The sequence below is a fragment of the Monodelphis domestica genome, chromosome 5, assembly GCF_027887165.1.
Source record: "Monodelphis domestica isolate mMonDom1 chromosome 5, mMonDom1.pri, whole genome shotgun sequence".
NCBI classification, from domain to species: Eukaryota; Metazoa; Chordata; class Mammalia; order Didelphimorphia; family Didelphidae; genus Monodelphis; species Monodelphis domestica.
This window is the reverse complement of record NC_077231.1, coordinates 14,624,337-14,650,501: the sequence shown is the minus strand read 5'-3', so window position 1 is coordinate 14,650,501 and position 26,165 is coordinate 14,624,337. Positions and strand designations below refer to the sequence as shown.

Below are 26,165 nucleotides of genomic sequence, written 5' to 3'. Positions count from 1 at the left end.
AACCCTTGAATAACATGTAATTATAATGACCACATTTGGTCCTAAAGACAAGAAAATGTACCTCCTTCTTTTCTTTGTAAGATGAAGAATATGGGCATAGAATACTGTTTATATCACAGACATGGTGATATGTTGGGTAGTTTTATTAAAATGAAAATTTCCTCTTCTTTCTTATATTTCTCCTGAGCTCCAATTCCATATCACCAACTCATTTTGTTTTTAGTCCTTTTCCTTCTGTTTCAGAATCAACATTAAATATCAGCCTAAGGCAGAAGAGTAGTAAGGGCAATTGGGGATAAGTGACTTGCCCAGAGTCACCCAGCTACAAAGTCTCTGTGGCCAGATTTTGAATGCCAGGACCTCCCATCTGAAGGCTTAGCTCTCTATCCATTAAGCTACCTGGCTACTCTGGTCTTTTTATTTCAAAACACATGGGCTTGTGAACTCAAAATTAAATTCATTATTTTTCCTCTCAAACTCTTCCCTCTTCCAAGGTTTCCTATTACTATTAAGAGTAACCCTCTCCATTTTCTCAGGTTCACAACCTTGTTTTCCTTGAATCCTCATTCTACATATTTAATCTATTCTCAAATCTTGTCTCTACTACAACATTTCTCATATCCATTCCCTTTTCTTCTCACAGAACCAGAACTCCAGTATGTCATCTCTTACCTAAATTCTCTATCTCATACCAATCTTCCTCCAATAGTCAGTGATAGTCCGTGACAACTGGTCAAAGAATTTAAACAAGCAATTTTCAGATGAAGAAATAAAAGTTATCAATAATCATATGAAAACATTTTCTAATTCACTCTTGATTAGAGAAACACAAATTAAAACAATGCTGAGGTACCTCTCCTACCAGTCAGACCGGCCATTATGACAATAAAGGGAAGTGATAATTATTGGAGGGGATGTGGCAAAATTGAGACACTAATGCCTTGCTGGTAGAGCTGTGAACTAATCAAGCCATAGCAGGGCAGGCCCAAAGGGCCATGAATCCATGCATATCCTTTGATCTTGTAATACCACTACTCAGTCTATTCCATAAGAGATCATGAAAAAAGGGATGTGGGAAGGGAAGGACCTAAAAAATGTTTATAACAACTCTTTTTGTGGTGACAAAAAATCAGAAATTGAGGGGTTGTCCAACAGTTGGGGAATGGCTCAACAAGTTGGAGTGGAAGATATCAGACATGATGAGAAGGATGATTTCAGAAAAACGAGGAAAAGATGTATATATATGAACTGATGCCGAGTGAAATGAGCAGAACCAGGAGAACATTGTACACAGTAACTGCAATATTATATGAAGAACAACTGGGAATGACTTAGCTATTCTTAGCAATACAGTGATTCAAGATAATGCCCAAGGACTTCTGATGAAAAATGCCAACCTTCTCCAGAAAAAGAATTGATGGAGTCTAAATGTAGAACAAAACATACTGTATCACTTTTCTTCTTCATTTTTTTGTTTGAATTGTCTTCCACAAAAATGATTAATATGGAAAAATATTTTATGTTATTGTACATGTAAAATCTACATCAAATTGCTTGCTGTGTCAGGGAAGGGGAAGAAATTTCACTAAAAAATGTTTTAAATGGAGGCTTAACATTTTTTCATGTAATTGACAGGAAAATACTATTAAGAATAAAAGGAGAAAAATTTCAGTCTCTTGCTATTAATACTTTGAGCATGCATGAAGGATTTCAATTATATTACTAATAAGCAAAATGCAAAAATTTTAAAGTCAGCAGAAAATCAGTTCAAATGCTACTTGTGACATGTACTTACTGAATTAATTCAAGCAGCTTATCAGTGGCCCTATGTTTCCTTTTATATAAAATGGGGATAATAATGCCCAGTTATATATTATATATAAATCCTCAACAAAGTTGCTTCTAGCACCAAATAAAATAATATATGTAAAAATCTTTGAAAATTTGTAATAAGGACTCTCATCAAACACCAATCATTTGGTATCTCCTGCCTCTTGGTTGAGAGTGATTTATTACTAAAGGTACAGAACAAGTACATTCTGAACACTGGTCAATGTGTTGATTTGTTTTACTTGACTATATTTATTTGTTACAAGAAAGAGCTTCTCATTGTTGGAAGGGATGGGTAAGTGGAGTAGCTAACTGGCATAGTGGAGAGAGCACCAGGCTTAAGAGTCAGGAAGACCAGAGTTCAAATTTGGTCTCAGATACTTGATAGTTCAATGACTTGGACAAGTCACTTAACTCTGCCTCAGTTGTTTCATCCGTAAAATGAGCTTGAGAAAGAAATGGCAAATCACTCCAGGATCTTTGCCAAGAAAACCTCCAATGAGGTCACAAAGAGTCAGATTTGACACAAAAGTGGCTGAACAAACAAATGGGTTAGTGGATAGCAAAAGACACACAAAGAAATAAGGAAAAAAGCATTAATAAAATATCTTTAAATATACAAAATAAAAACAAAAATAAGTTCAGAGGGGATATATAAGCTGGGCAGCTTTGTTACTACTTTGTTAAGCAAAATCCTATGTAATATAAGTTCCCAGATTCACATTCTCTTTCGTCTTTTGTGTTCTTAGTTGTTTATTGAAATGTTTATTACTGATGATTAAGTCCATAATAAAAATTAAGGTGACAAAGTAAAATGTTTTATAAACCTAAGCTGCTATTGCTTTTATTATTAAAAGATTAAAATGTCTTCAAAAATAATTTTGGTAAATAGCAATAACAAACATGAAGCAACACTGATTGAAGCAACATACTTCTGACAGGAACTGATATATGAAATAGTATTTCTTATTCTCCCTAAACTTACCTCATCAGGTTGCAAAGAGGGTCTTTTTATCTTACTATTCTGGATTCATGAATAAGTCAAAGTCCAACTTATGCCCATGCCATTCATGATTATATATATTAGGAGAAGGGAGGAAGAGTTCTAGTGTTTTTTAGTCTATCCTCACATACCCATGCATTCCAAGAGGATACAAAGCTACCATTTCCCTCTCCATCAGTAAAAGAAATGGCTCCCTCTTCAACGTAATAGGAAGAGACTCTCACCACCATACTAGTGAAATCTTCACTAGTCTGCGATAGTATAGGAACTCTAGTGCTAGAAAGAAAAGAATAGATACTCTGTCCCTCTAGCAGTTTCTCCTAGCCTAATAGTGTCCAATGTTCTGTTCTTTGCCTCTTGGGCCCTACTTCTGAATTGCTACTTAGTGCCTTAGGTCAATAGGTTGCCACGGTAACCAACGGTCCCAGAACATATTCCTGTGACAGTTGGACTTTGAGCTACTGACTCTCAGGATCCAAAATGATTTATAGCCCTTCACAGTTAATAAATCAGAAGCCTTCTAGTTACTCTCCCTGATGAGGGCTCCTACTAGAGCTTGGCATATCAAAGACATATAAACTGTCCTACCTAAGCTTTGAAACTGCCGCAATAGAAGAAGAATAGAGTCAGGATGTTGGGAGGAACGTGCTAGGGAGACAAGCTATTACATACTACAATGGGTTTCTTAAGGAAGATAGTAGCCTCCAATGCCTGGAAGATTAAGAGTACAAAATCCTAGGAGTATGGGATGGCAGTCATGGGAAGCATGGGAATGGATAGTTACTCAAACAGTATTAGTGACTTTCCCCTTTTTCCTTAGATGAGGAAGGTCTAAAAGACCAGACCCAGGTCATGAGGTCTGACCCCTTGGACACTATGGCATCCCCCTCCTCCCAGACTAATAGTGCCGACACAGAGATTAGCAGCTCTGAGTCCAACTTCAGTCTCTCTGTGGGCTATTTTCCCTCACAGGATATAAACTCCTATATGGAAACAGGCCCAGAGAGTGAGTCCACTCATTTCCTCCCACCCATCCAAGGAGCATGGCTGACTGAAAATGCAAGGAGACCCAAAAGAAGATTCAGCCGAGTTCAGACCAAAGCAGATGAAATTTCCAAACTTAGTATTACCCTAGCGTGGGATATTGATCTGGGACCTGACCACTCAGATTCAATGTCTGCCTGGAATTTAAAGAAAGAAAAAAGCTGGGCAGACACCAACACAGAACAAAATACATACCAGCCTATGGAAGAACTGGACTGTTTTGTTCAAAAGCTTGAAACAGATAAAGATAATCACAGGGGAGATGATAGTTTTGTTCTTAAGTCACTCGCAAAAGAAGATTCCCCAGTCACCAAAGATTCCCCCATCTCCACAGCTTCCCCTTCAGACACCATTAAAACCATCACTAAGTCCATCCAAGATGAGAACATGTCTCACGACTCTTCAACTGGTCAACATCCAGAAAATGGGCATCTGGTCCAACCAGTCATACCACAGGAGTGCCAGCTCAGAGCAACAAAAAAGGTTAAGTATATATAATACTCTGTGAATGTTTCACTGAGAAATCACTTTGCAAAGGGAAGAGGTGAGCAAGAGTTGTTACCAAGCATGAGGAAGGGGGGGGGGGGGGGGAGGAAGGAAGCAGAATGAAGGGTTGCTGTGGGAAAGCCCAAAACAAAGCTTTAATTTTCCCAAATAGGACAAGTTAGACCTGTTGAAGTAATTTGGGGTAGTAGGCAAGTACTGAAGGAAAAAAAAAAACAGTGAGGGAAATTATTATCCTTCAAAGTACAAGAAAATAAGAAGCAAGTAGGAAAGCAAAAGGACTAGAGGGAAAATGTCAAGGAAATAAATATGAGCTAGATATATTCTTTTAGGATTAGATAATAAAGTGCTAATGTGAAAATGATGGACCAAACACCATATAAATTTCCACCTTTCACAAACATTGTCAGAACACTCTTAAGGAGCTAAGAGGCAAGTCACTCTCTTCCACATTTCTCTCAGGTGGTGTAACCCCCTCATTTCCTTGGCAGATGGAGGCTTGGCAGGAAAGGAAGGAAACACCAAGCTGTAAGAGTAAGGGGAGAAGTTCTGCAGAATCTTCCTCACTCTCCACAGGAAAGAGAGAGAACCAATCTTCTGCTTCCCCAGAAATACAGTCACTGTCCTGTTTGAACATAGGTCGGCTTCTCAGGTGGTTAAGGGAGCAAGTCTTTTCCTCACTTTCAGGGAGAGAACAATCCCAAAACAAGGCCACCAAGGGCACAAAACACCTAGTCCAGAGAAGACAGCGCTCATATAGAGAAAGAAGAGTCCAACCCCAGGACATTCCCAAATCTACCTAACTATAGTCACTGGATTTCTATCTTTGTAATAGCAACTGTCCCACTTTCCCCAAAGGGTCACCTTTAACTCTAATAAAATACATCTAAATTTCTTTTGTTTCTCATGTTTACTTACTTCTGACATAATCATTTACTGCTTACAACATTTGTTAATGATTAGACTTTATTATTTAAACTACACTAATGTAATACTTTAAGATTTATCAGAAATATTTTCTTTAAAAAGATTCCCAAAGTGATTAAGTAACTATATATTATGGCATTTCAAAGTAACAGGTATATTTTTATTTAAAATTTGTCTAAGCCCAAGATTTTCTTGGTCCATCCTTTTCCCTCTCTGATCTTCCTAACCCACCTTTAAAGTGAAAAACTCCTAAGTGTAATGATAATTTTGATATAGGAGTAATTAGCTTAGTTAGAAAGGCAGTCTTTACAACATATGCCAGATAATAAGTATGATCAGAACAATAGTCTGACCCATTGATAGGTTCTGTTTTTATATGATATAATTTTCCTGTCTCCCTCATTTTTAAAGACAAAGAGGAAAAAAGAAAAATAAAATCAGCAAAACTGATCAATACATTGAGAAAATCTGAAAATATATGCAATTTGTTTTTTTTTTAAACTCTTACCTTCCATCTTAGAAGCAATACTGTATATTGGCGGAAGAGTAGTAAGGTATTTGACAAAATAAACAAAGAAAAAGTCAACAAATTCTTTTCATGAGACAAATATGGTTCTGATTTCAAAGTCAGGCAGACAAAAACAAAACTATGGACCAATCTCCTTAATGAACATAGATACAAAAATCTTAAATAGAATACTAGCAAAAAGACTCCAGCAAGTGATCAGGAGGGTTATTCACTATGATCAGGTGAGATACCAGGAATGCAAGGATGATTCAATATTAGGAACACCATCCACATAACTGACCAAATCAATAATCAAACCAATAAAAATCACATGATTTTCTCAATAAATGAAGAAAAAGACTGAAAAAATATGATACCCATTCCTATTAAAAACACTAGAAAGTATAGGAATAGCTGGGCCCTTCCTCAAAATAATGAACAATATATAATGAAAAACAACAAGTATCATCTGTAATGGGGACAAGTTACAAGCCTTCCCAATAAGTTCAGGAGTGAAGCAAGGATGCTCATCATTGTCATTATTTAATATTGTACTAGAAATGCTAGCAATAGCAATTAGAAAAGAAAAAGAAATTGAAGGAATTAAAGAACACAATGAGGAAACTAAACTATCACTCTTTGCAGATATGATGATATACTTAAAAAATCCTAGAAAATCAACTAAAAGGATAGTGGAAATAACAACTTTAGCAAAGTTTCAGGGTACAAAATAAACCCACATAAATCATTAGCATTTCAGTATTTCCAACAAAACTCAGCAGCAAGAGTTAGAATAACAAACTCCACTTAAAATAGCTCTAAAGAGTATAAAATATTAGAAATCTGCCAAGACAAACAGAGGAATTACATGAACACAATTACAAAACACTTCACATGAAAGTAGATCTAAATAATTGGAAAAACATTAATTGCTCATGGGTAGGATGAGCTAATAAAAATAACAATCCTACCCAAATTAATTTACTTATTCAGTGACATCAAACTACCCAAGAAACTTTTTTATAGAAATAGAAAAAAAGTATAACAAAGTTCATCTGGAAGAACAAAAGATCAAGAATATCAAGGGAAATAATAAAAAAAATGTTAAGGATGGTGGTCTAGCAGTACCAGATCTTAAGTTGTACTATAAAGCAGTGGTCATCAAAACTATATGGTACTAGCTAAGAGATAGAAGATCAATGAGAAGAAGATAGAGATCAATAGAATAGACAAGGAGGAAATGACCTCAGCAAGCTAGTGTTTGATAAACCCAAAGATCCCAGATTTTAGAACAAGAGTCACTATTTGACAAAAACTGCTGGAAAAATTGGAAAACAGTATGGGAAAAAATCGGATTTAGATAAACATCTCACATCCTATTCCAAAATAAATTCAAAATGGCTAAATTACTTAAATATAAAGAATGAAATCATAAATAAATTAGGTGAACATAAAATAGTATATCTGTCAGATCTATGGGAAAAGAAGGAATTTAAGACCAACAAAGAGATAGAGAACATTACAAAATGCAAAATAAATGATTTTGATTATATTAAATTAAAAAGGTAAAAAAAATTAGAAGCAAAGCAACAAACTGGGAAAAAAATCTTCATAACAAAACTCTGACAAAGGTTTAATTTCCCAAATATATAAGGAATTAAGTCAATTTTACCAAAAAAAAAAAAATCAAGTCATTCCCTAATTGACAAATGGTTAAAGGAAATGAATAGGCAGTTTTCAGATGAAGATATAAAAACTACCAATAATCACATCAAAAACTGTTCTAAATCCCCCCTGATTAGAAAAATGCAAATCAAAACAACTCTGAGATACCACCTCACACCCAGAAAGGAAAATTATAAATGTTGGAGGGGATGTGGCAAAATTAGAATTCTAATGCATTGCTGGTGGAGTTGTGATTTGATCCAATCATTCTGGAAGGCAATTTGAAATTATGCCCAAAGGTCCTTTGGCCCAGCTATACCGCTATTGGGTTTGTACCCCAAAGAGATAATAAGAAAAAAAGACTTGTACAAAAATATTTATTGTGGTGCTCTTTGTGGTGGCAAAAAAATTGGAAAATGAAGGGGTGTTCATCGATTGGGAAATGCCTAAATAAATTGTGGTATATGGTAGTGATAGAATATTATTGTTCTGAAAGGAATAATGAACTGGAGGAATTCCATGTGAACTGGAATGACCTACAGGAATTGATGCAGATTGAAAAGAGTAGAACCAGGAGAACACTGTACACAGAGACTGATACATTATGGAACAATCAAATATAATAGACTTTTCTACTAGCAGCAATGCAATGATCCAGGACAGTCTTGAGGAACTTATGAGAAAGAAGCTATCCACAGCCAGAGAAAGAACTGTGGGAACAGAAACACAGAAAAAGCATATAATGTAGTTCAATATTGATATGATTAGGATTTTTATGTTTAAAGAATCACTCTACTGCAAATATGAATAACATGGAAATAGGCTTTGAAGAGTGATACACATATAACCCAGGGAAATTCTTATCAGCTCTGGGAGGGGAAAGGGGAGGAATGCAGGAATCATGAATCATGTAACTACGGAAAAATATTCTAAATTAAAAAAAAAAGACTACATGCCCTTTGATTCAACAATACCATTGCTGGGTTTGTACCCCAAAGAGATAATAATGAAAAACACATATAGAAAAATATAGTGGCCCAAAATTGGAAAATGAGGGGGTGTCCCTCAATTAGGGAATGGCTGAACAAATTGTGGTACAGTTGTCCCTCCCTATAGCACGGTTCACTTATTGTGGCTTAACTATATCATGGGTTTTATATATATATATATATAAACTTCTGTACTGTGGAGATTTCACTATATCATGGGATTTTGCAGATGAATACCATACTGTACACAATGGAAAAGCAGTATGCCACTACTGCTTATACAAATTTACAGATGTGAGATTGTAAATGGCACACTATAAGTTAAAGGAATGAAAGGCAACCAACCACAGCGCTGTGTTCTATATCCTGGGTGCTGACTGGCTCAGTGATTGTAACATCAGTCTGTTTGCTCTTCCACACTGTGCCCATATGTTCACCATCTCTCCATATCCACCTCACATCAATGTTTGATAGCTGCACATAGAGTTGCTCTGCAGTGTTGTGTTTTTGTGAAGTTTTCATAAAAGCAAAATAGTTTTTCAGACCAAGACAATTTAGAAGGTTGTCAGGAAGGATTTGTTGCACCCTTGATGGGAGTGGAGCCTGACTAACAGTCAAGGCATGTTCCACTTTGGCAAATCAAGTGCCTTGGGGTAGATAAATCAGCAGCTAAGGCATCCAGAGTTCTTAGCCAGAAACGGTAAAGAAGTCAGGCAACTGGTCAAAAGGAGGTTAGTTACAATGGTCTTTTTGGGGACTTTGGTCACAGTTCCAGGGCAGAAAAGAGTGCTTGTGTTTGCTCACAGACCAGAGCATAAGCCAGAAGAATATTAAGCACACCTCTCCTTACACACCACCTTAGAAAATTGGGAAACGTATAGATCCCCAGAGATGTGCTTCAAAAAAAACCCCTAATGTTTGGGACACTACCTTCTTTACCACAAGAATGGTACTATAACAGTTTTTACTTAAAAGACAATAAGGGGGCTAGAAAATGAGAAAAAAAAACCTCCACCCTCAATTAGGGAAGACCAAAACATAAACCCAGAAGAAGACATCAAAGAAATAATGGCTGTATCCAAACCCTCCAAGAAAAATCTGACTTGGACTCAAGTCCAGAAAGAATTACTAAAGAAGATGAAAAAAGATTTTTAAAATCAAATATGAGAGGTAGAAAAAATTGGAAAAAGAAATAAGAATGATATAGGAAAATCATTAAAAAAGAGGCAATAGCTTGGTAAAGTAGGTACAAAAAAATAATAACTTAAAACAGACTAGGCCAAATGGAAAAAGATATACACAAATTCAATGAAGAGAAGAACTCTTTAAAAGGCATAATTGGCCACATGGAAATTTTTTTACAAAAATTCACTGAACAATATAAAGACCACTAGAAATAGTGTTTGAAAAATGACTTGTGGGGGAGGCAACTAAATAGCTTGAGAACCAGACCTAGAGATGGGATGTCTTGACTTCAAATATGACCTCAGATACTTTCTGAGTGACTCTGGACAACTCAATTAACTCCCAATTTTCTAACCTTCCCCTGGTCTTCTGCCTTGGAACCAATACAGAGTATTGATTCTAAGATGGAAGGCAAGGTGTTTGTTTTTTAATAATCTCTGTAGGAACAATTAGGTAGAGTGCCAGGCCTATAGATGGGAGATCCTGGGTTCAAATTTAGCCTCAAACATTTCCTAGCTGTGTAACCCTGGGAAAGTCACATAATCTCAGTGTTGAGTCTTTGTCCTTCTAGAATTATAAGGGTTTTAAAAAATATATGTATTAATATCTGCTTTGCCTTTGATACCTAAAGACCAAGTGGCCTTTTTATCTGACTTGAAGTTGAAAACTCAGATTTTCTATTCCCCCCATCTTGTGAACTCCTTAAAAGCAGACTGTCTTGAATTTCTATTTGGATCTCTAGCATTTAATAGTGTTTTGCACATAGTAAACACTTTATTCATTCCATAACTGATAATTAACAAGTAATTAAAATCATAAAAGGATAACAAAGGATTTTAAAATATCTCTTAAGCCAAGCTCAATCAAGTTAGAAATACGCATTAGCACATTCAAATCAGCAAAATGAACTTAAATAGAAGAGCATGCATTTCTGACATGAAGTCTTTCAAGATTCAAGTAATGACCTTAGTAGAACCAGAATGACGGCAATATTCTCAACAATGCTCTTGGGGAGGGGCAACTAAGTGGCTCAGTAGATTAACAAGTGGATCTAGAGACAAGAAGTCCTGGGTTCAAATTTGGCCTTAGACATTTCCTTGGCTGTGTGACCGTGGGAAAATCACTTAGCCCCAATTTCCTAGTCCTTGAAGTTCCAACTCTTCTGCATTGGAACCTATACCTAGTATCTATTCTAAGACAAAAGGTAGGGGTTTAAAAAATAATGTTCTTGCTGGGGGTCAAAATTCAACAGATAAAAAACATTAAATCAAAACCGTAAGGAGGCTGAGAAATGGCTTTCAAAGCCCTTGCATTAAAGAAGTATGACTTGACTAAGTCCATGGTACTTGAACTTGAAGTTCCATTAGTGCCTATGACTTGAACTCCAGTTATTTTTAGAGCCTCTAATGAGGCAATCAAGTGGAATGGATGAGAGAACACTGCACTAGTAGTAACAAGAACTCAAATCCATATTCTGCTTGATCACTTATAGCTGTAGGATGCCAGACAAATTACTTAGCCTCTCTCATTCTCAGTTTCCTCGTCTTCAGAACAGAGTAAAATTGTACCTATCACATAAGGTTTTTGTGAGGATCAAATGAAATAGAATCAAGAAACAATTTTGCAAAACTTATAGCACTGGGGCAGCTAGGTGCTTACTTAGTATCAATTCTAAGACAGAAGGTCAAGGATTTTAGGGGGGCACTTTTAAAAAAATTTTATTTAAAAAATATTTTCCCCCTATGCACAAAGGGCGATAAAAGAATGTCTACCCTTTGATCCAGCCATAGCACTGCTGGGTCTGTACCCCAAAGAGATAATGGACAAAAAGACTTGTACAAAAATATTCATAGCTGCGCTCTTTGTGGTGGCCAAAAATTGGAAAATGAGGGGATGCCCATCAATTGGGGAATGGCTGAACAAATTGTGGTATATGCTGGTGATGGAATACTATTGTGCTCAAAGGAATAATAAAGTGGAGGATTTCCATGTGAACTGGAACAACCTCCAGGAAGTGATGCAGAGCGAGAGGAGCAGAACCAGGAGAACATTGTACACAGAGACGGACACGCTGTGGTATAATCGAATATAATGGACTTCTCCATTAGTGGTGGTGTAATGTCCCTGCACAATCTGCAGGGATCAAGGAGAAAAAAAACACTATCCAAAAGCAGAGGACAAACTGAGGGAATAGAAACACCGAGGAAAAGCAACTGCCTGACTACAATGGCTGAGGGGACATGACAGAGGAAAGACTCGGAGCGAACACTCTGATGCAAATACTAACAACATGGCAATGGGTTCAAGTCAAGAACACATATGATACCAGTGGAATCACGCGTCGGCCACGGGGGGTGGGAGGGAGGAAAAGAAAATGATCTTTGTCTTTAATTAAAAATGCATGGAAATGAACAAATAAAATTAAAAACAAAAAAAAAACAAAAAAAAATATTTTCCCATGTTTACATAATTCATTTTCTTTCCCTCCTCTCTTTCCTCCCCCCTCCCAGATTCAATAAGCACTTCTACTGGGTTTATACAAATGTTACCACTTATACCTATTTCCATATTATTTATTTTTGCAATAGAGCAATCTTTTAAAACGAAAACCCCCAATCATATATCCATATAAACAAATGATAAGTCATTTGTTTTACTTCTGTGTTTCTACTCCCAGAATTCTTTCTGTATTGATTTAGAATCATGAAACCTAGAGACTACATTTCCCACAATCCCCTTTTCCTTTTCCTGATTGTGTGTCTCCTTACATTTTGAGTTTCTATTTTGCTAACCCACACTCTTTCTCTCCCAGAGGCTCTGGCTGGTGGTAGCAGTGTGGGGCTAGGTGTAGCTGGCCCTTTCTCTGGCGTTTAATTTTCCCTTTTTGCTCTGTCGATTTTTAACAAATAGTATTAAAATAATACTTGTAGTATCAAATTATCCATTTTAATCTTTACATTTCTCTCCATGAGGAGAGCACTCTTTCTCATAAGTCCCTTGGGATTGTCTTGTAGTAGCAAAATCCATTACATTGGATTGTTCCACAGGGTTTCACTTTCTGTGTATAATGTTCTCTTGGTTCTACTGATTTCAATCAGCATCAGTTCCTGGAGGTTCTAAGGGGGAAAAAACTTAAAGTAATTATAGCCTTGTTCTTATCAAAGTGCCCGATACTACATTTCAGTTAAATAGGTGCTTGGGCTCCTCTCCATAGTCTTATTCTCAACAGCCAGACATTTTTCTCTTAATTTTTATCTGGAAAACTCTATACTTTGTCTAAGGGATAACAAAGCACAGTCACATTTTACCATTTAGTTTAATATGTTAACATTTCATTACCTCTGTTATTTATCTCTCACTTTTTTTTTACTATAAGGAGAAAGTAGAAGGGAACCAAATTCACTTCAAGACAAAAAGTACATTTAATTACATGGAATCCATAATATCCCATCATTAGACTTTTGGAACTATCCAAAAAAAGATTTTGGTTTACTACTTCAAAAACAAAAATATTTAAAATGGTAAATGAACTAAAATTATCCTTTCATACAAAAATCATCAACACAAAAAGTTGGTCCTATGCTTTGGTCAATACCCATTAAATATATCACATACAGCTGCTTAAATTAATCAGACATTAACTAAAATGTTAGTTAACAATCCACACTATAAATATCAGGGAGCAACAAAAAAGTAGCATAAACTAAATTAACTGGGACAAACAAATTAAGTATTTTAACTTCATTTATATTTAGGATGAGAGCTAATACAAATAATCTAGCTATATAATTCTGGATTATACTTAATCTACTTAGGCCTCTCCATTTTCTCCCCTTTTAAATAAGGAGACTAAATAATTTCTAAAGTGACCAAATGCCCAATTTCTGCCCTTCTATGAACATGAAACATATCCCTCTTTCAGAGGCAATGGCTAGAGTGCTGGTTGTTTAAGTCAGGAAGACTCATTTCCTTTTCAAATTTGGCCTCAGGTACTTCCTAGGTGTGTGATCCTGGGGAAGTCACTTACCCCGGTTTGCCCCAATTTCCTTATCTTATTTCTGCAAGAAAGTTCCAAATGGGGTCACAAAAAAAGACCAACTAAAACAACTAATTTAATTGATGAATAACTTAAAACACACAATTTTGATATTGTTACCATTTTATGATTCTTTGAAGTCAAGGATCACTTGAGGTTTTTATTTTATTTTTGTCATCTTTGTATCCTGATATATACCAGGCACATCAATAGTTATTGAATTGAATAATAGTATTCATAAGTGATTAAAAACTGAACAATTCTTTTATATAACTGCATTAATCTTGACAACTATTAGACTTCTTTCTAGGAAGCTAGTTGAAATAATTACAAAAGAATGCAGTTCTTCAGCATTCCACTAATAAATAGCAAAAGAAGAGTCAGGAGCATAGCAGAAATCTGAAGAAAAGTGGCTTTTAGGAAAAAAAATAACAAAGTAAGGACAAGCAGAAGAGTTGACAAGCATTTCAATCTGGGTTATACATGTATTATCACACAAAATGTTTTTCTACATCATTCATTTTTGTAAGTGAATAATCTTATGAAACCAAACCCCTAAAACATATACCTAAATAAACAAGTGATAAATTGCATGCTTCCATCTACATTCTTATTTCAATAATTCTTCTCCAAAGATAGATGGCATTCTTTTTCTTAAATCCCTCAGAATTGTTCTGGATCAGTGAATTCCTATTAGTAGCAAAGTCTATCACAGTTGACCATTCCACGGTGTGTATAATGCTTTCCTGGTTCTGCTTATTTTATTCTGCATCAATTCACATAGTCTTTCTAGCTCTTTCTGAAATCATCCTGTTCATCATTCCTTATAGCACAATAGTATTCCATCACCATCATATACCACAATTTGTTCAGTCATTCAGCCCATATTTTTGATTCCAAGGCCAGCTCTATAGCCAATGTACCATATTTGTAGCTCATGAATTCCAAATATTGTTTTGGAAATAAACTCATCATAGTCTAATGTTAATATTCAAGGTGCCTGTTAAATATAGGAGCAACAAACACAATTTTTGAACTTCATACATATTAAGTTAGTTAAAATGCCAGAACCTGCAAGAAGGCTCCTTTGGAGGGCAGCAAGGTAGCTCAGTGGATTGAGAACCAGGTCTAGAGATGGGAGGGCCTGGGTGCAAATCTGATCTCAGACACTGTGTGACCCTGGGTAAGTCACTTAACCCCTTATTGCTTAGTCTTTACCACTATTCTACCTTGGAACAAATACACAATATTGATTCTAAGGCAGAAGGATTTTTTTAATGGCCCCTTTGATTCCCAACAAGATGTCTGTAGCATATTTTTTGTATGCTCAAAGAATTTGTCATATTCTATTTTGTATTATAGGCATTTGTATACATGCCTATTCCTTCTCTTAAGCTGTAAAATTCCTTGAGGGAAAGTTATGCCTTTTTTTTAATTATTGTAGTACTAAAGTATTCATCTCACATAGTAGACATTCAATAAAGATTTATATGGCCAAAAGAACAAATATTTTCAAGTGTTAAAATGGTTTGTAATACCCATAAGGTTAAATACTTTAAGTAGAGTAATGTGCCTAGAATATTCTGTACTTTGGGGCAATTAATGATTATTTTTTTCCAGCTAAAAGATTCCCCAAAGTATAAGCTTTTAATAAGTGTTAAATAGCCATAATACTGAATAAGATTTAAAAAGCAAGAAGAAAAAGTGGGAGAGGGAAAAGTTACTTTATTAATTAAATTCCCAGAGACTTATGCTGTACATAAAAAGTTAATGCTATTATTAAGTATGTATCATAAGAGGGTCCAAATTAAAATGCATATATCTGAGGGCAGCAGAGGGGAAATTATCCAAGACCAGAATCAATCTACATCTGGAATAGAGAACGTAGTATTATTTCCTACACCTTAAAGATGCAAATGGTATTCAAAGCAATCAAAAATATGACTACACTTTTAAAGGATTCCAGGAATGAAACTGATTTGAGAATGGAGACTACTTACATTCCAAAAAAGGACTTCAAAACTCAGGACTCTCTGGATCTTGCATATACTTATTCAGTTAATCCATAAACTCTTTACAATGAGCTGAGGAAGGAACACAACAGAGAAAAATGTTATTGATTAAAATATATAGCGTATTTCATTTACAAATTAAAAAAAAGAAATTTTGGATTCATGTAACATATGCTAATAAAGAATTCTGAAACAACAATGAGAAGTAGTACAAACAGAAAAACATGGAGATGACAGCCAACTTCTGTTCTTCTTTCTCTACAAATTTCCACTCTACTCCTGTAGTATTTAATTTTTTAAAAAAGCCTAAATTCTGAGGCAGAACTGGATTTGAAATATTTGACACTTTTAATCTCCATGATGAGAGAGAAATCCTCTGTCTCATGCTTGTACTATCAGTCTCACAACCACTTTAAGGAAAGCATTCAGTAAACCATATAAATTCATGTAAGATAAAATGCAAGAATTCTGACTATATAGGTGAAATATGGAAACAATGAGGAATAATTACTCTGGGTATATCTTATGTATTTCACTCCAAAATCCAAATGGGGATTTTTCTTAAAATGAGAAAACCAATATGCAATAATGTCCATCACACTTAAAGTATGATATATCCTATTTCTGAGAAAAAATTTTCCCATGTCTCATTATATTCCATACCTCAAAAGATAAAATTATGTAATTATTACATTTTATATGTCTTTTCCAAATTGTATATTTATACATATATTTATGTTTTCCAAATTTATAGGACTGACTACAGAGAATACTGTTACAAAGATAGTTGTCTTTGCTGCCCTTCTCTCTTCTTTATATCACTTTTAGGAGCTCTTCTTAAAGTCAGGGACTAATCACTTTTGTCTTTGAATTCTTGACACTTAATATAGACTTATTGTTGATTAACTGTTTAATTCCTATAGCAAAGCAATTCAAAAAGCTTATTAGTATTAAGGTGTTAGGAACTTTTTGTAATTCTTTCTTAGAAGAAGTTTTTAAAAAACTTCAGAAATACTATTGAACCTTAAGAGAATAATGAGGTACTTAGAGAACCATAGGAAGTCTTGTGTGAACTGATGCTGACTAAAATAAGCAAAACACAGGGAACAAAATTCCTGATTATAAGAATACACATAAAAATGGAACTAAAAATATAAAGTAACTGGTTAATTTTAATGATCAATCTCAGATCATTACACACACCTTCCTCTTAATAAAGACTCGGGACTACAGTTTAGCAATGGTGGTACAATAAGTTGGTTTTGCTTAGTTCTTTTTTGTTTGTTTTTTTGTTTTCAATATTTGAAAGACTATGGAAAGTTTGTTTTTCTGGGGAACAAGTCTGATCACAGCTTTGAGATTAACAGTTATTGAAGTTAGATCTGAAACAGTAAGGTACCCAATATGATGAGCTATAGAATATTGCAGCAAATTAAGATTTGTATAGGAAGAAATGGAATTTTTTATGTTATTAAATAGAGAAAATCTAGACACCAGAACTTCTCTATGATTATGAGACAAAATTTAATTTACCTTTACAGAAGATGAGAATAAGATAGAATGGGGTTATTCATGGATCATACTGAAAGGCCTTTGACACCTAGGAAAGCAGGAAAGTTAGTATGCTCTAAGAAGACACATGCTAAATTTTCTACACTGGGACAAAACTCAGATGGTCTACTCTGCTCACGGTCTCAGATTTTACAAGAGAGTTTGTATTTCAAATGGACATCATCCTAGGCTGACATAATTCTCTCCTTGGTAATGTTTAAGAGAAGAAAAGTATGCCCAATTTCTATATGACTTAAACAAAAGGGCAGTATAGTAAGTGCTCAAGGAACATGAAATGAGAAACATGAAGTTTTCACTTGAACTTGCTCCTTAGTAATTCACTATATTTATTTCAGTTTAAAAGGAAAAATTCAATTTCCTCAGTTCTCCCAATCAGCCTAGTGTTCCAATTATTTGACCCACCTAGCAGCTGAATACATGAAACATTTATAAACACAGAGGGATCATTATTTTTTTTTGTTTCTCTATCAGAAGCCTTATTTAAGTCAGTCAAAGATATTCTTTGTTTTATAGCTTTGGAAAAAAGCAAGTGACTTGAGTAGCTTCCTCTGAAATGGCCTCATGCTATAAATACTAGCCACCAAACAGCAAACCACTGACAAGCCTGCATAATGACATGTTTTGTTTAAAAAGAAGAAAACATTTTTGTTGAAAGGGAAACCATTAAGAAGACCAAACCAAAAAAAAAATATTCTTAACAGAAAATCTCAGTCTAATGACAAATATAATCATAAATGGATAGCTTTCATTTGTGTCATTAAATGTTACTGTACAATAATTTTTGTACTATTTTTATTCATTTAATAATGAATAAAACTCTTTTCTACCCTATGACCTCAAATTACCAATTTCAAGGAAAACCTTCGAAGACAGAATATCTGCTTCTAAACTTCACCTTCAGAAACAAATGTTTTAATAATAATTTTTCTCCTATATTCACTTCAAACTCCAGTATACCTTTTACCACTGTGAGGTGTATTAATATTTCATGCAAAAATAAAACCCTAGAGTTTTTATAGCTTTAAAGTAACTACTTAAGTACAATTCTGCACATTAGAGCAGGATACATAAAACATATGCAAGTAACTTACAAAAATGATTTTTTTAATGGTCAAAAATAACTTCTGAGGTCAATTTTAACTCTAAGATTCTATGTTTCAGTGAATCAAAATGAAAGTCAGAGTCTCAATCAAACACACACACTAACTTTCTGGGATCTTTAAAATAGCAAACATTCATAGTTCATTTAAAAAGGAAATTATCACTTGATAAATATCAATTGTGAAGACCTATTTGGGGTTTGGCAGAGACTTCCTGGCTTAAAGATAGGAAATCTCAGTCTCAGTCTCCAGTTCAAGACACTACTGTGTCTCCAGTTCAAGGTTACATTCACAAGCCTCATTGGTATAACCTTATGCTTGGAGACACAGTAGTAATACAGTCATCTATATTTCATAGATGTGAATATGCTTGGGATGCTACACAGTCATAGTTTCAAAACTATTATTGTTATCATTCGACCTTCATTTTCAGAGGACCAATGACATTAGTGAGTGATGACTTGCACATGATTTGGATTTAAGTGAGTCAGAGTTACACAGTCTTACTGCCTCCCAGAATCATCCAAGCCCAGTGGCAATACAAAAGTCAGGATGACTGGCAAGGGCACAGGATGCGGCGATAGCCTTGGCATCTTTGCCATCTGACCAAGCTCAAGGCACTCTACAGTGCTTACTTCAGTCACACTGATGGGCACTGGAATGAATTATTCTTATCTGCCTATTCTGCTTAGGGAAGTCTTGGGATAGACATCACCCTAAGTTATAGGTCTAAGACCTGTCAGTTTCCCTCAATCTGATTTAGCCCATCTGCTGAGTCAATTTTACCAGTGTGACTACTACAGCTTCCTGGAGCTACAGGTAAGACTTGGGTGACAGGTAGACACCAAAGATGGATGAGTAGCCCTGAAAAGGGCTAAACAAACCCTCACACCAGAGGTGCATATTTCCCTACATATCTTATAACAGAGAAGCTGTAGCAATATCTCAAGCTTATACATCAGGACCAGATAAGATATTTTCCCAAGAATACAGAGTTGGTTTGATAATAGGAAAACTATCACAATAATATACTGTATCAAAAGCATTAAAAATCACATTGTATCAATAGATGTAAAAAGGTTTTGATAAGCTTTAACATCTATTTACATTTTTAAATACTAGAAAACATGGTAATATAGAGACTTTTCCTTAACATGGTATCTACCTAAAACTCAGAGCCAAAATGCTATATAATGTGAATAAACATTGCCTTTCAATTCAGGTCGGAAATAAAGTAAGGAATATAATGCTAGAGATGTTAGCTTTCCCAGTAAGACAAGAAAAACAAAATAACAGAATAATCATAAGCAAAATTCCCTGTTTTTTTTTAAAGCTGGCATAATAACTCAGATAACACTAGATAGTTAACTAAAAATCAAGTGAAATAATAATTTCAACAAAATAGGATAGGATTTGGACCACTGGTAAAGGAAACTCCCAAATGAGGCAATTTCCACTATCAATATAAATTGATACCTTATTTGAAATGTATAGTCTTCAGAATACTATAAGATATACTAGTAAGATAGTAAATATAACTAAGTGTACTAAGATACACATAGGCATGATATGCATACAACTACAAAGCCACTATTCTAAAAATAAAGATAGACTTAAATAATTGAAGAACTATTAATTGCTCATGGGTGGGCTGAGTCAATATAACAAAAATGACAATCCTAAATAAATTATTTTACTTATTCAGTGCAACACCAATTGAACTGCCAAAATATTATATATAAGAATAAGGGGAAGAGGGGAATTTAACTGGAAAAACAAATGATCATGAATCTCAAGGGAAATTATAGAAAAAGATGGGAAAGAAAAGGACCTTTAGTACCAGTCCTCAAGTTATACTATGAAGCAGTAACCATCAAAATTATATTGGTTAAAATAACAAGGTCAATCAATGGAACAGGTTAGGTATAAAACACACGGAAGCAAAAGAACCTGGTAGGATAGTGTTTGATAAACCCTAGCTCCTATGATAAGGACTCACTATTTAACAAAAATTACTGGTAAAATTGGAAAGCAGACTGGCAAAAATAAAATTTAGACCAACATCTTACACCATATGCCAAATGGAGACAGGACTTAGGTATAAAAAGGTCACATGATGAACAACTTTGAGAAGGAAGAAATTTACTTTCATAACCATGCATCAAAGAAGATTTCGTGACTAAATAAGAGAAAAAGAATATCACAGAAAAGGAAATGAACAATTTTGATTACATTAAATTAAAAATATTTTTGTGAAAACAAAATAAATATAATGAACATTAGAAGAGGAACAGGTAATTGGGAGAAAAACATAACAGCAGTAAGTCTCTTTGTAAGTCTTTCAGTAAATCTCATTGCCAAGATACATAAAGATGATTTAAATTTAAAAGAACAAGTAACATCCTCCAACAGAGAAATGGTCAACAGATAAAAATGTTATCAACAATCCTATAAGAAAATTCTCATAAATACTGATAATTCAAGAAATAAAACTTATAGAAACTCTGAGGTTCCAACTCACACACATTGGTTAGCAAAGATAACTTTATAAGGAAAGTGATGAAAGTTGGAGAGGGTCCTGTCAAATTAGTGAAAAGATATCAGTCAGTCAACAAACATTTAATAAGGACCTGTTTTGTGCCAGAAACTGTGCTAAATGTTGGCAATACAAAAAGAGGAAGAAAACAGTTCAGGCTCTCAAGGAGCACAGCATCAATCTGTTTCCTGACAGACAACAAACAAATATGTACAAAGAATAACTACATACCTATATACATATATATACATATATGACATGTAGAAAATAAGTAATGAAATAAAGGCACAAGAACTAAAAGGGGTTTATAAAGGATTTCTGTAGAAGGCAAGATTTTACTATATCTTCATTGTCTATACTGCCTTTTATCAGAATGTAAATTACCTTCCCTATCTCTTTTGACCAGATCTATTTTTACTTTGGCTTTGTCAGATATCATGATTGCAATGCTTTCTTTTTCTCATTTGATGCCCAATAAATTTTGCTTCAGCCTCTTATCTTTACCCTGTGTGTGTCTGCCTGCCTCATGTGTGTTTCTTGTAGACAACATATGGTAGAATTTTGGTTTCTATCCATTCTGCTATTTACTTCCATTTTATGGATGAGTTCATCCCATTCATATTCAGAGTTATGATTACCAACCATGTATTCCCTATCATTTTGATTTCTTCCCCCAGTGCTGCCCTTTCTTCTTTCACTTTTCCTTCTACACCAGTGTTTTGTTTTTAATCAGTCCCCCTATTCCCCATCCTTGTTTTAATTCCCTTCCCACCCCCAACCCCTTCTTATTCCCCTCTTATTTTTCTTTAAAATCTATTAAATTCCAGAAGGCAAGATTTTAGTTGGTATATGAAGAAAGCTAGGGATGCCAGTAGACAAATATGAGAAAGAAGAGTTTAGGAGACAATCATTTAACATACCTAAAGCCATAAGATGGAATGTTTTGTTTATTAAATAGCAAGGGGGCCAGTGTCACTAGATCAAAGAACATCTGGAAAGATTCAAGGTGGACAAGATTATAAAGGGCTGTGAAGGCCAAACACATGTGGTGTTTGCATTTAATCCTGGAGTCAATTGGAAGTCACTGGAGTTTATTGGGGTGAGGGAGACAGGGTGGCATAATCAAATCACTTTGGTGGCTAAATAGGAGGGGTCACTTGAGAGTTGGGGGTGGGGGGGACTTGAGGCTAGCAGATCCACCTGCAAGCTATTACAATAGTCCAGGCATGAGATGATGAGGCCCCATGCCAGGGTGGTGGCAATTTTAGAGTACAGAAGGAATTTCAGATTCAGAAGCAATCTTTTTATGCTTCCCTTATCAACTTTTTTTCTATCTTGTGCAGCAGCTTGTGAGTAGGAATGAAGACAGAAGATGTTGAGAATAATCCAAGGCTGAGGCTTGCAGGACATAACTGGTGATATGAGAAGGGGTCCTAGAATTCAACAGAAGAGGATAGTACAGAGTTGAACTCATTCATTCATTCACCAAGGTGCCAGGATGGGAAAAGGAACAGAAATTGGCTATTATTGGGGAGATGACTTGAAAGAGAACTGAGAGGATGCTGTACTGGAGCACAGAGGAGAAAAGTAGAGTTTTGTAAGGGAAGGCAGAGGGAGGTTGGAAGTCAATAGATAATGGTTAGATAAAAAAATCTTGAAACTTTTAACCTTCTTAATCCCTTAATCTCTGAGCCTTGCCACAATCTAGCTCCTGGGTTCTTAAACTTTTTTTTGTTATAAACTCTGCTGGAGTTTGGGGAAGCCTAGGGGTCACTGCTCAGAATGTTTGCTGCCTACATTCACCACTTCTAGAAAAACTAAATTTCAGTTAGATGTTAGTAAAAATAAAAAACTATTCCCCACCCCACCCCCAAGGTGCCCATGAACCCTAAAACAAAGGTTAAAACTCCTGGTCTAGAATTATTCTTTCCTCTGTTTCCACCTAAAGAACATTTACCTAGAGAGTATGAACATGAAAAAAAAATGAAAAAAATATTCCTCAGATCCTGTCAGGAACTTGTTCAATCTGGAAAATGATTTATTATGGATTCAGGAAGAGTACAGTGTATTAAATCACCAGCAGCCTTTTGTGAAATTATCTAAGAAGTGGAAAAAAAAAACATTTTAACCCAAATATGATATATTTGCCCCTTTGGTCTTTCATGATAGACAGGAAATAGTTCCAAGTAAGATTTTTTTCAAACCTACATAATATTTTTAATATGCTTGGATTTAGAAAATAAAAAATCTTACTTTAACAGCTGAATTCTTTTTAAAATTTTAATTTAAGATTCTAATAAAGAAAATGAAATTCATTTTTATTCAGCTATCCTCTAACCTAAAGGGATAATTTTCAATTGCTCCTCTACAATCTAACCTTTTGCAAAATGGAATACCATATAGTACATAAAAAGCTCTTTTGAAATCCCATATAGCTCTATAGAAATATATAGTATTGCTTTTTTTTGTTGTTTTAAGTTCCAAAGTCTTCTCTACACTTTCTAATACAAACCCTCCCATGCTATGAGGTTGTATCTTGAATGTCACATGTTTGGTCCAATCTTCAGGAGTTTTTAGATGCTGTGCTCCCAAATAGATATTTATTTCATTGCACTCCATGCTAAAAGTCCTCTGAGGTCCCTTCCAACTGTGAAATCTTTGAATATATAATGAATCTTAAGAGATTTTTCTACCTTTAACGTTCAGCAAAGACTCGATTACTCTAAATCACTGATACAAAACCTTTCAACTCTGTGATAGGTTTTTCCTGAAGATAAAAGTAAGCCCTCTCAGAATGAAGCAGAAGCTTCAGATCCTCTAAGAAACAATGATTTAAATGCACAAGAGGTAATGTCAAATTGGAAGAAGAGACACACTATGGAGCAATGCTGACCACCAATGTTTGCATGACAATAAAAATGGAGCTTTTTGTTCAATTAGAAGCCAACAAAATGGATAACAGAAAAAAAGAATATAAAACCAAGAATAACCCAATATAAGTAATAATAAATATTTTAAATTTAATATTTATTAAATAACCTAGTAGAAAAAACAAATTGAAAAATCAATAGTGAACACTCAAAGAAAAAAAGGCCAGGACTAAATGGTTTTCAAGTTAATTCTACCAAACATAAAAATAAAAAATTCTAATATTATATTGAATGCAAAAATAGGAAAAGAGGAAAAGATGGGATCCTAACAAACTGATTCAAATGTGATATTGATAACTAATAAACCAGAAAGAGAAAAAGCAGAAAAAACTATGGCCCAATATCCCTAATGAATATAAATTCAAAATTAGTCAATAAAAAAAAATGAGCTCAGAAGCCACAACAGATTGTTAGAATTGTTACATAATATGATTAGGTGGGCTTTATATGTAGAATGCAAGGTTGGTTAAGTATGAAGAAAATTAAGCATTCTGAGCACATTAACAGATTTTTTAAAAATCACAAAATTTGAAGCTTTTTACAAAATTTAACATCCAATGCTGTTTTAAAAAAACCACACTATTAAACTTAGGAAAAAAATTGACCATTCTTTAATATGGTAAATAAACTCTGTCTAAAGCAGAGTTAATATTATATAAAGTGGAGAAATCCAGAAGAATTTCCAATAAAAAGCTGTTTAAAGTAAACTTGCCCATTGTCATAATTATCATTTGGTATATTGCCAGAAATGGTAGCTATAGTAATAAGTCAAGAAAAAGAAGTTGTGAGAATATGATCACACAAAAAGGAAAAAGAACAACTGCATTTTACATGTGGTATGTGTTCTACTTAAAGGACCCTAAAGATTCAACAAAAAGTTAATTGAAACAATAACTTGAGTCAAGTAGTAACATATGAAACTCAATTCAAAACAACTATATAACATATTAAAATATTTTAGAGTCCATCTACCAAGATACATCGGAATTATATTAATACATCTACAAAATGTTCTTTAAGGAAGTAAGGACAGACCTAATTATCAGAGAATGTTAATTATTCATGAGGCCATATCAATATAATAAATGCCAAAACTACCCAACTAATTCAGTATGATATTTAACTGCCAATAAAATAATAGATAGGGAAAAAAGCAATAAAATTTGTCTAAAAGAATAAAACATAAAGAGTCTCAAGGAAATCTCATTTTTTAAAAATTAGAAAAAAGATGACCTAGCATTACCAAATTCACAGCATTCAATTAGTAATTGTTAAGATTAAAGCTTAATTTATAATTATTTATCAAATAATAAAAAGTGGTCCAGAGAAAGAAAAAGCACCAGCCACATGTGGCTTGCTGTTCCCTTCTCAAGCCTTTTCCCCAAGCTTCTCAGAAAGACTTTATGTGTGCAGGGGTGCTCTCCTGGGCAGTCCCAAGTCTAACCATGGGAGTATGTTGGAGCTCCCCTAGCCAGAGCACACTCACACTGGCACTCTCCTATCTGCCTCCCTCCCCAACAAGCTGCTTAGCCACACTATGGATATGCCAGTGCGTTCCTAGCCACCTCCTCTCTCCCTGGTTCCTACTTCCTTTCCCAGATCCAGTTTTATGTTCCTTGTTATATGTTACTTTTCTGAATCCCTCCAATTTGGTGGACTGCAGACTCAGACTAGATTAGAGACAGGTCTTCTAGATCCCAGAAGTTACCACAAGGTCCTTAGAACAGCTGCACAGCACCATTATAGTATCTCCCGGCACTGTAGGGAGGACTCCACTCATTGGCCAAGGGAGACATGATTCAGAGATTTAGAACTAAGATCTTTTGCTTTAAAATCCAGTATCTTGGCAGGTTAGTGTTAAAATTTCACTTAATCAAGCAGCCACCCTCTCATAGGTTCAATATTAGCTCAATGTGTTTTACTTTCAGGAAAAAAAAAGGATAAAGAAAACACTTAAGAGACTTTAAAGAAATAATCATCTTGGAGGAGCCAAGATGGCAGAGTTCAGGGAGCAAACTAGCTCAATTGTCCCAACATATCCTCCAAATGACTTTAACATATCACCTCAAATCAAATTATTCAGTGGCAGGGTCAACAAAAGGTTAGAGTGAGACATTTTTCTGGCTCAAAAAAACTTAGAAAATCAATAGGAGAGGTTTGTGATGCCAGGGTGAAGACCTGACCAGAGCACAAGGCACAAGCAACAGTGGCAGCCTTGAAGGTGGCCACAACAGACACAGCAGCAGCATTTGGAAAGCTCTCATATTCCAATGATGGTAAGGTGGTCAAACAGCTGGTCAGAAAGAAATTACAGAGGAACCTTT

The 26,165-nt window shown here is 34.8% G+C and overlaps 2 protein-coding genes across 15 annotated transcripts in view; one reads left to right on the top strand and one right to left on the bottom strand.

The window, feature by feature from the left end:
- Positions 1 to 26,165, bottom strand: part of PPFIBP1 (PPFIA binding protein 1) — a 238,084-nt gene that overhangs the window by 146,576 nt on the left and 65,343 nt on the right. For 10 of the 13 annotated variants that reach the window (XM_001363771.4, XM_016425613.2, XM_056797652.1 and 7 more), the window contains one exon: positions 15,692 to 15,775. The gene's annotated coding sequence lies outside the window, so the exon portion shown is untranslated. The other 3 variants (XM_056797646.1, XM_056797644.1, XM_056797645.1) reach the window with 3 other exon arrangements.
- C5H12orf71 (chromosome 5 C12orf71 homolog) lies at positions 3,279 to 5,276 on the top strand. Of its 2 annotated transcripts, none has more exons than XM_056797656.1 (2): positions 3,279 to 4,360; positions 4,844 to 5,015. In XM_056797656.1, the coding sequence occupies exons 1-2, from the start codon at positions 3,686 to 3,688 to the stop codon at positions 4,850 to 4,852; spliced, it is 684 nt and encodes a 227-aa protein (XP_056653634.1). In that variant the 5' UTR covers positions 3,279 to 3,685; the 3' UTR covers positions 4,853 to 5,015. The 2 variants fall into 2 exon arrangements, with proteins under 2 accessions (XP_056653634.1, XP_056653633.1); XM_056797655.1 differs by having other exon boundaries at positions 3,281 to 4,360; positions 4,873 to 5,276.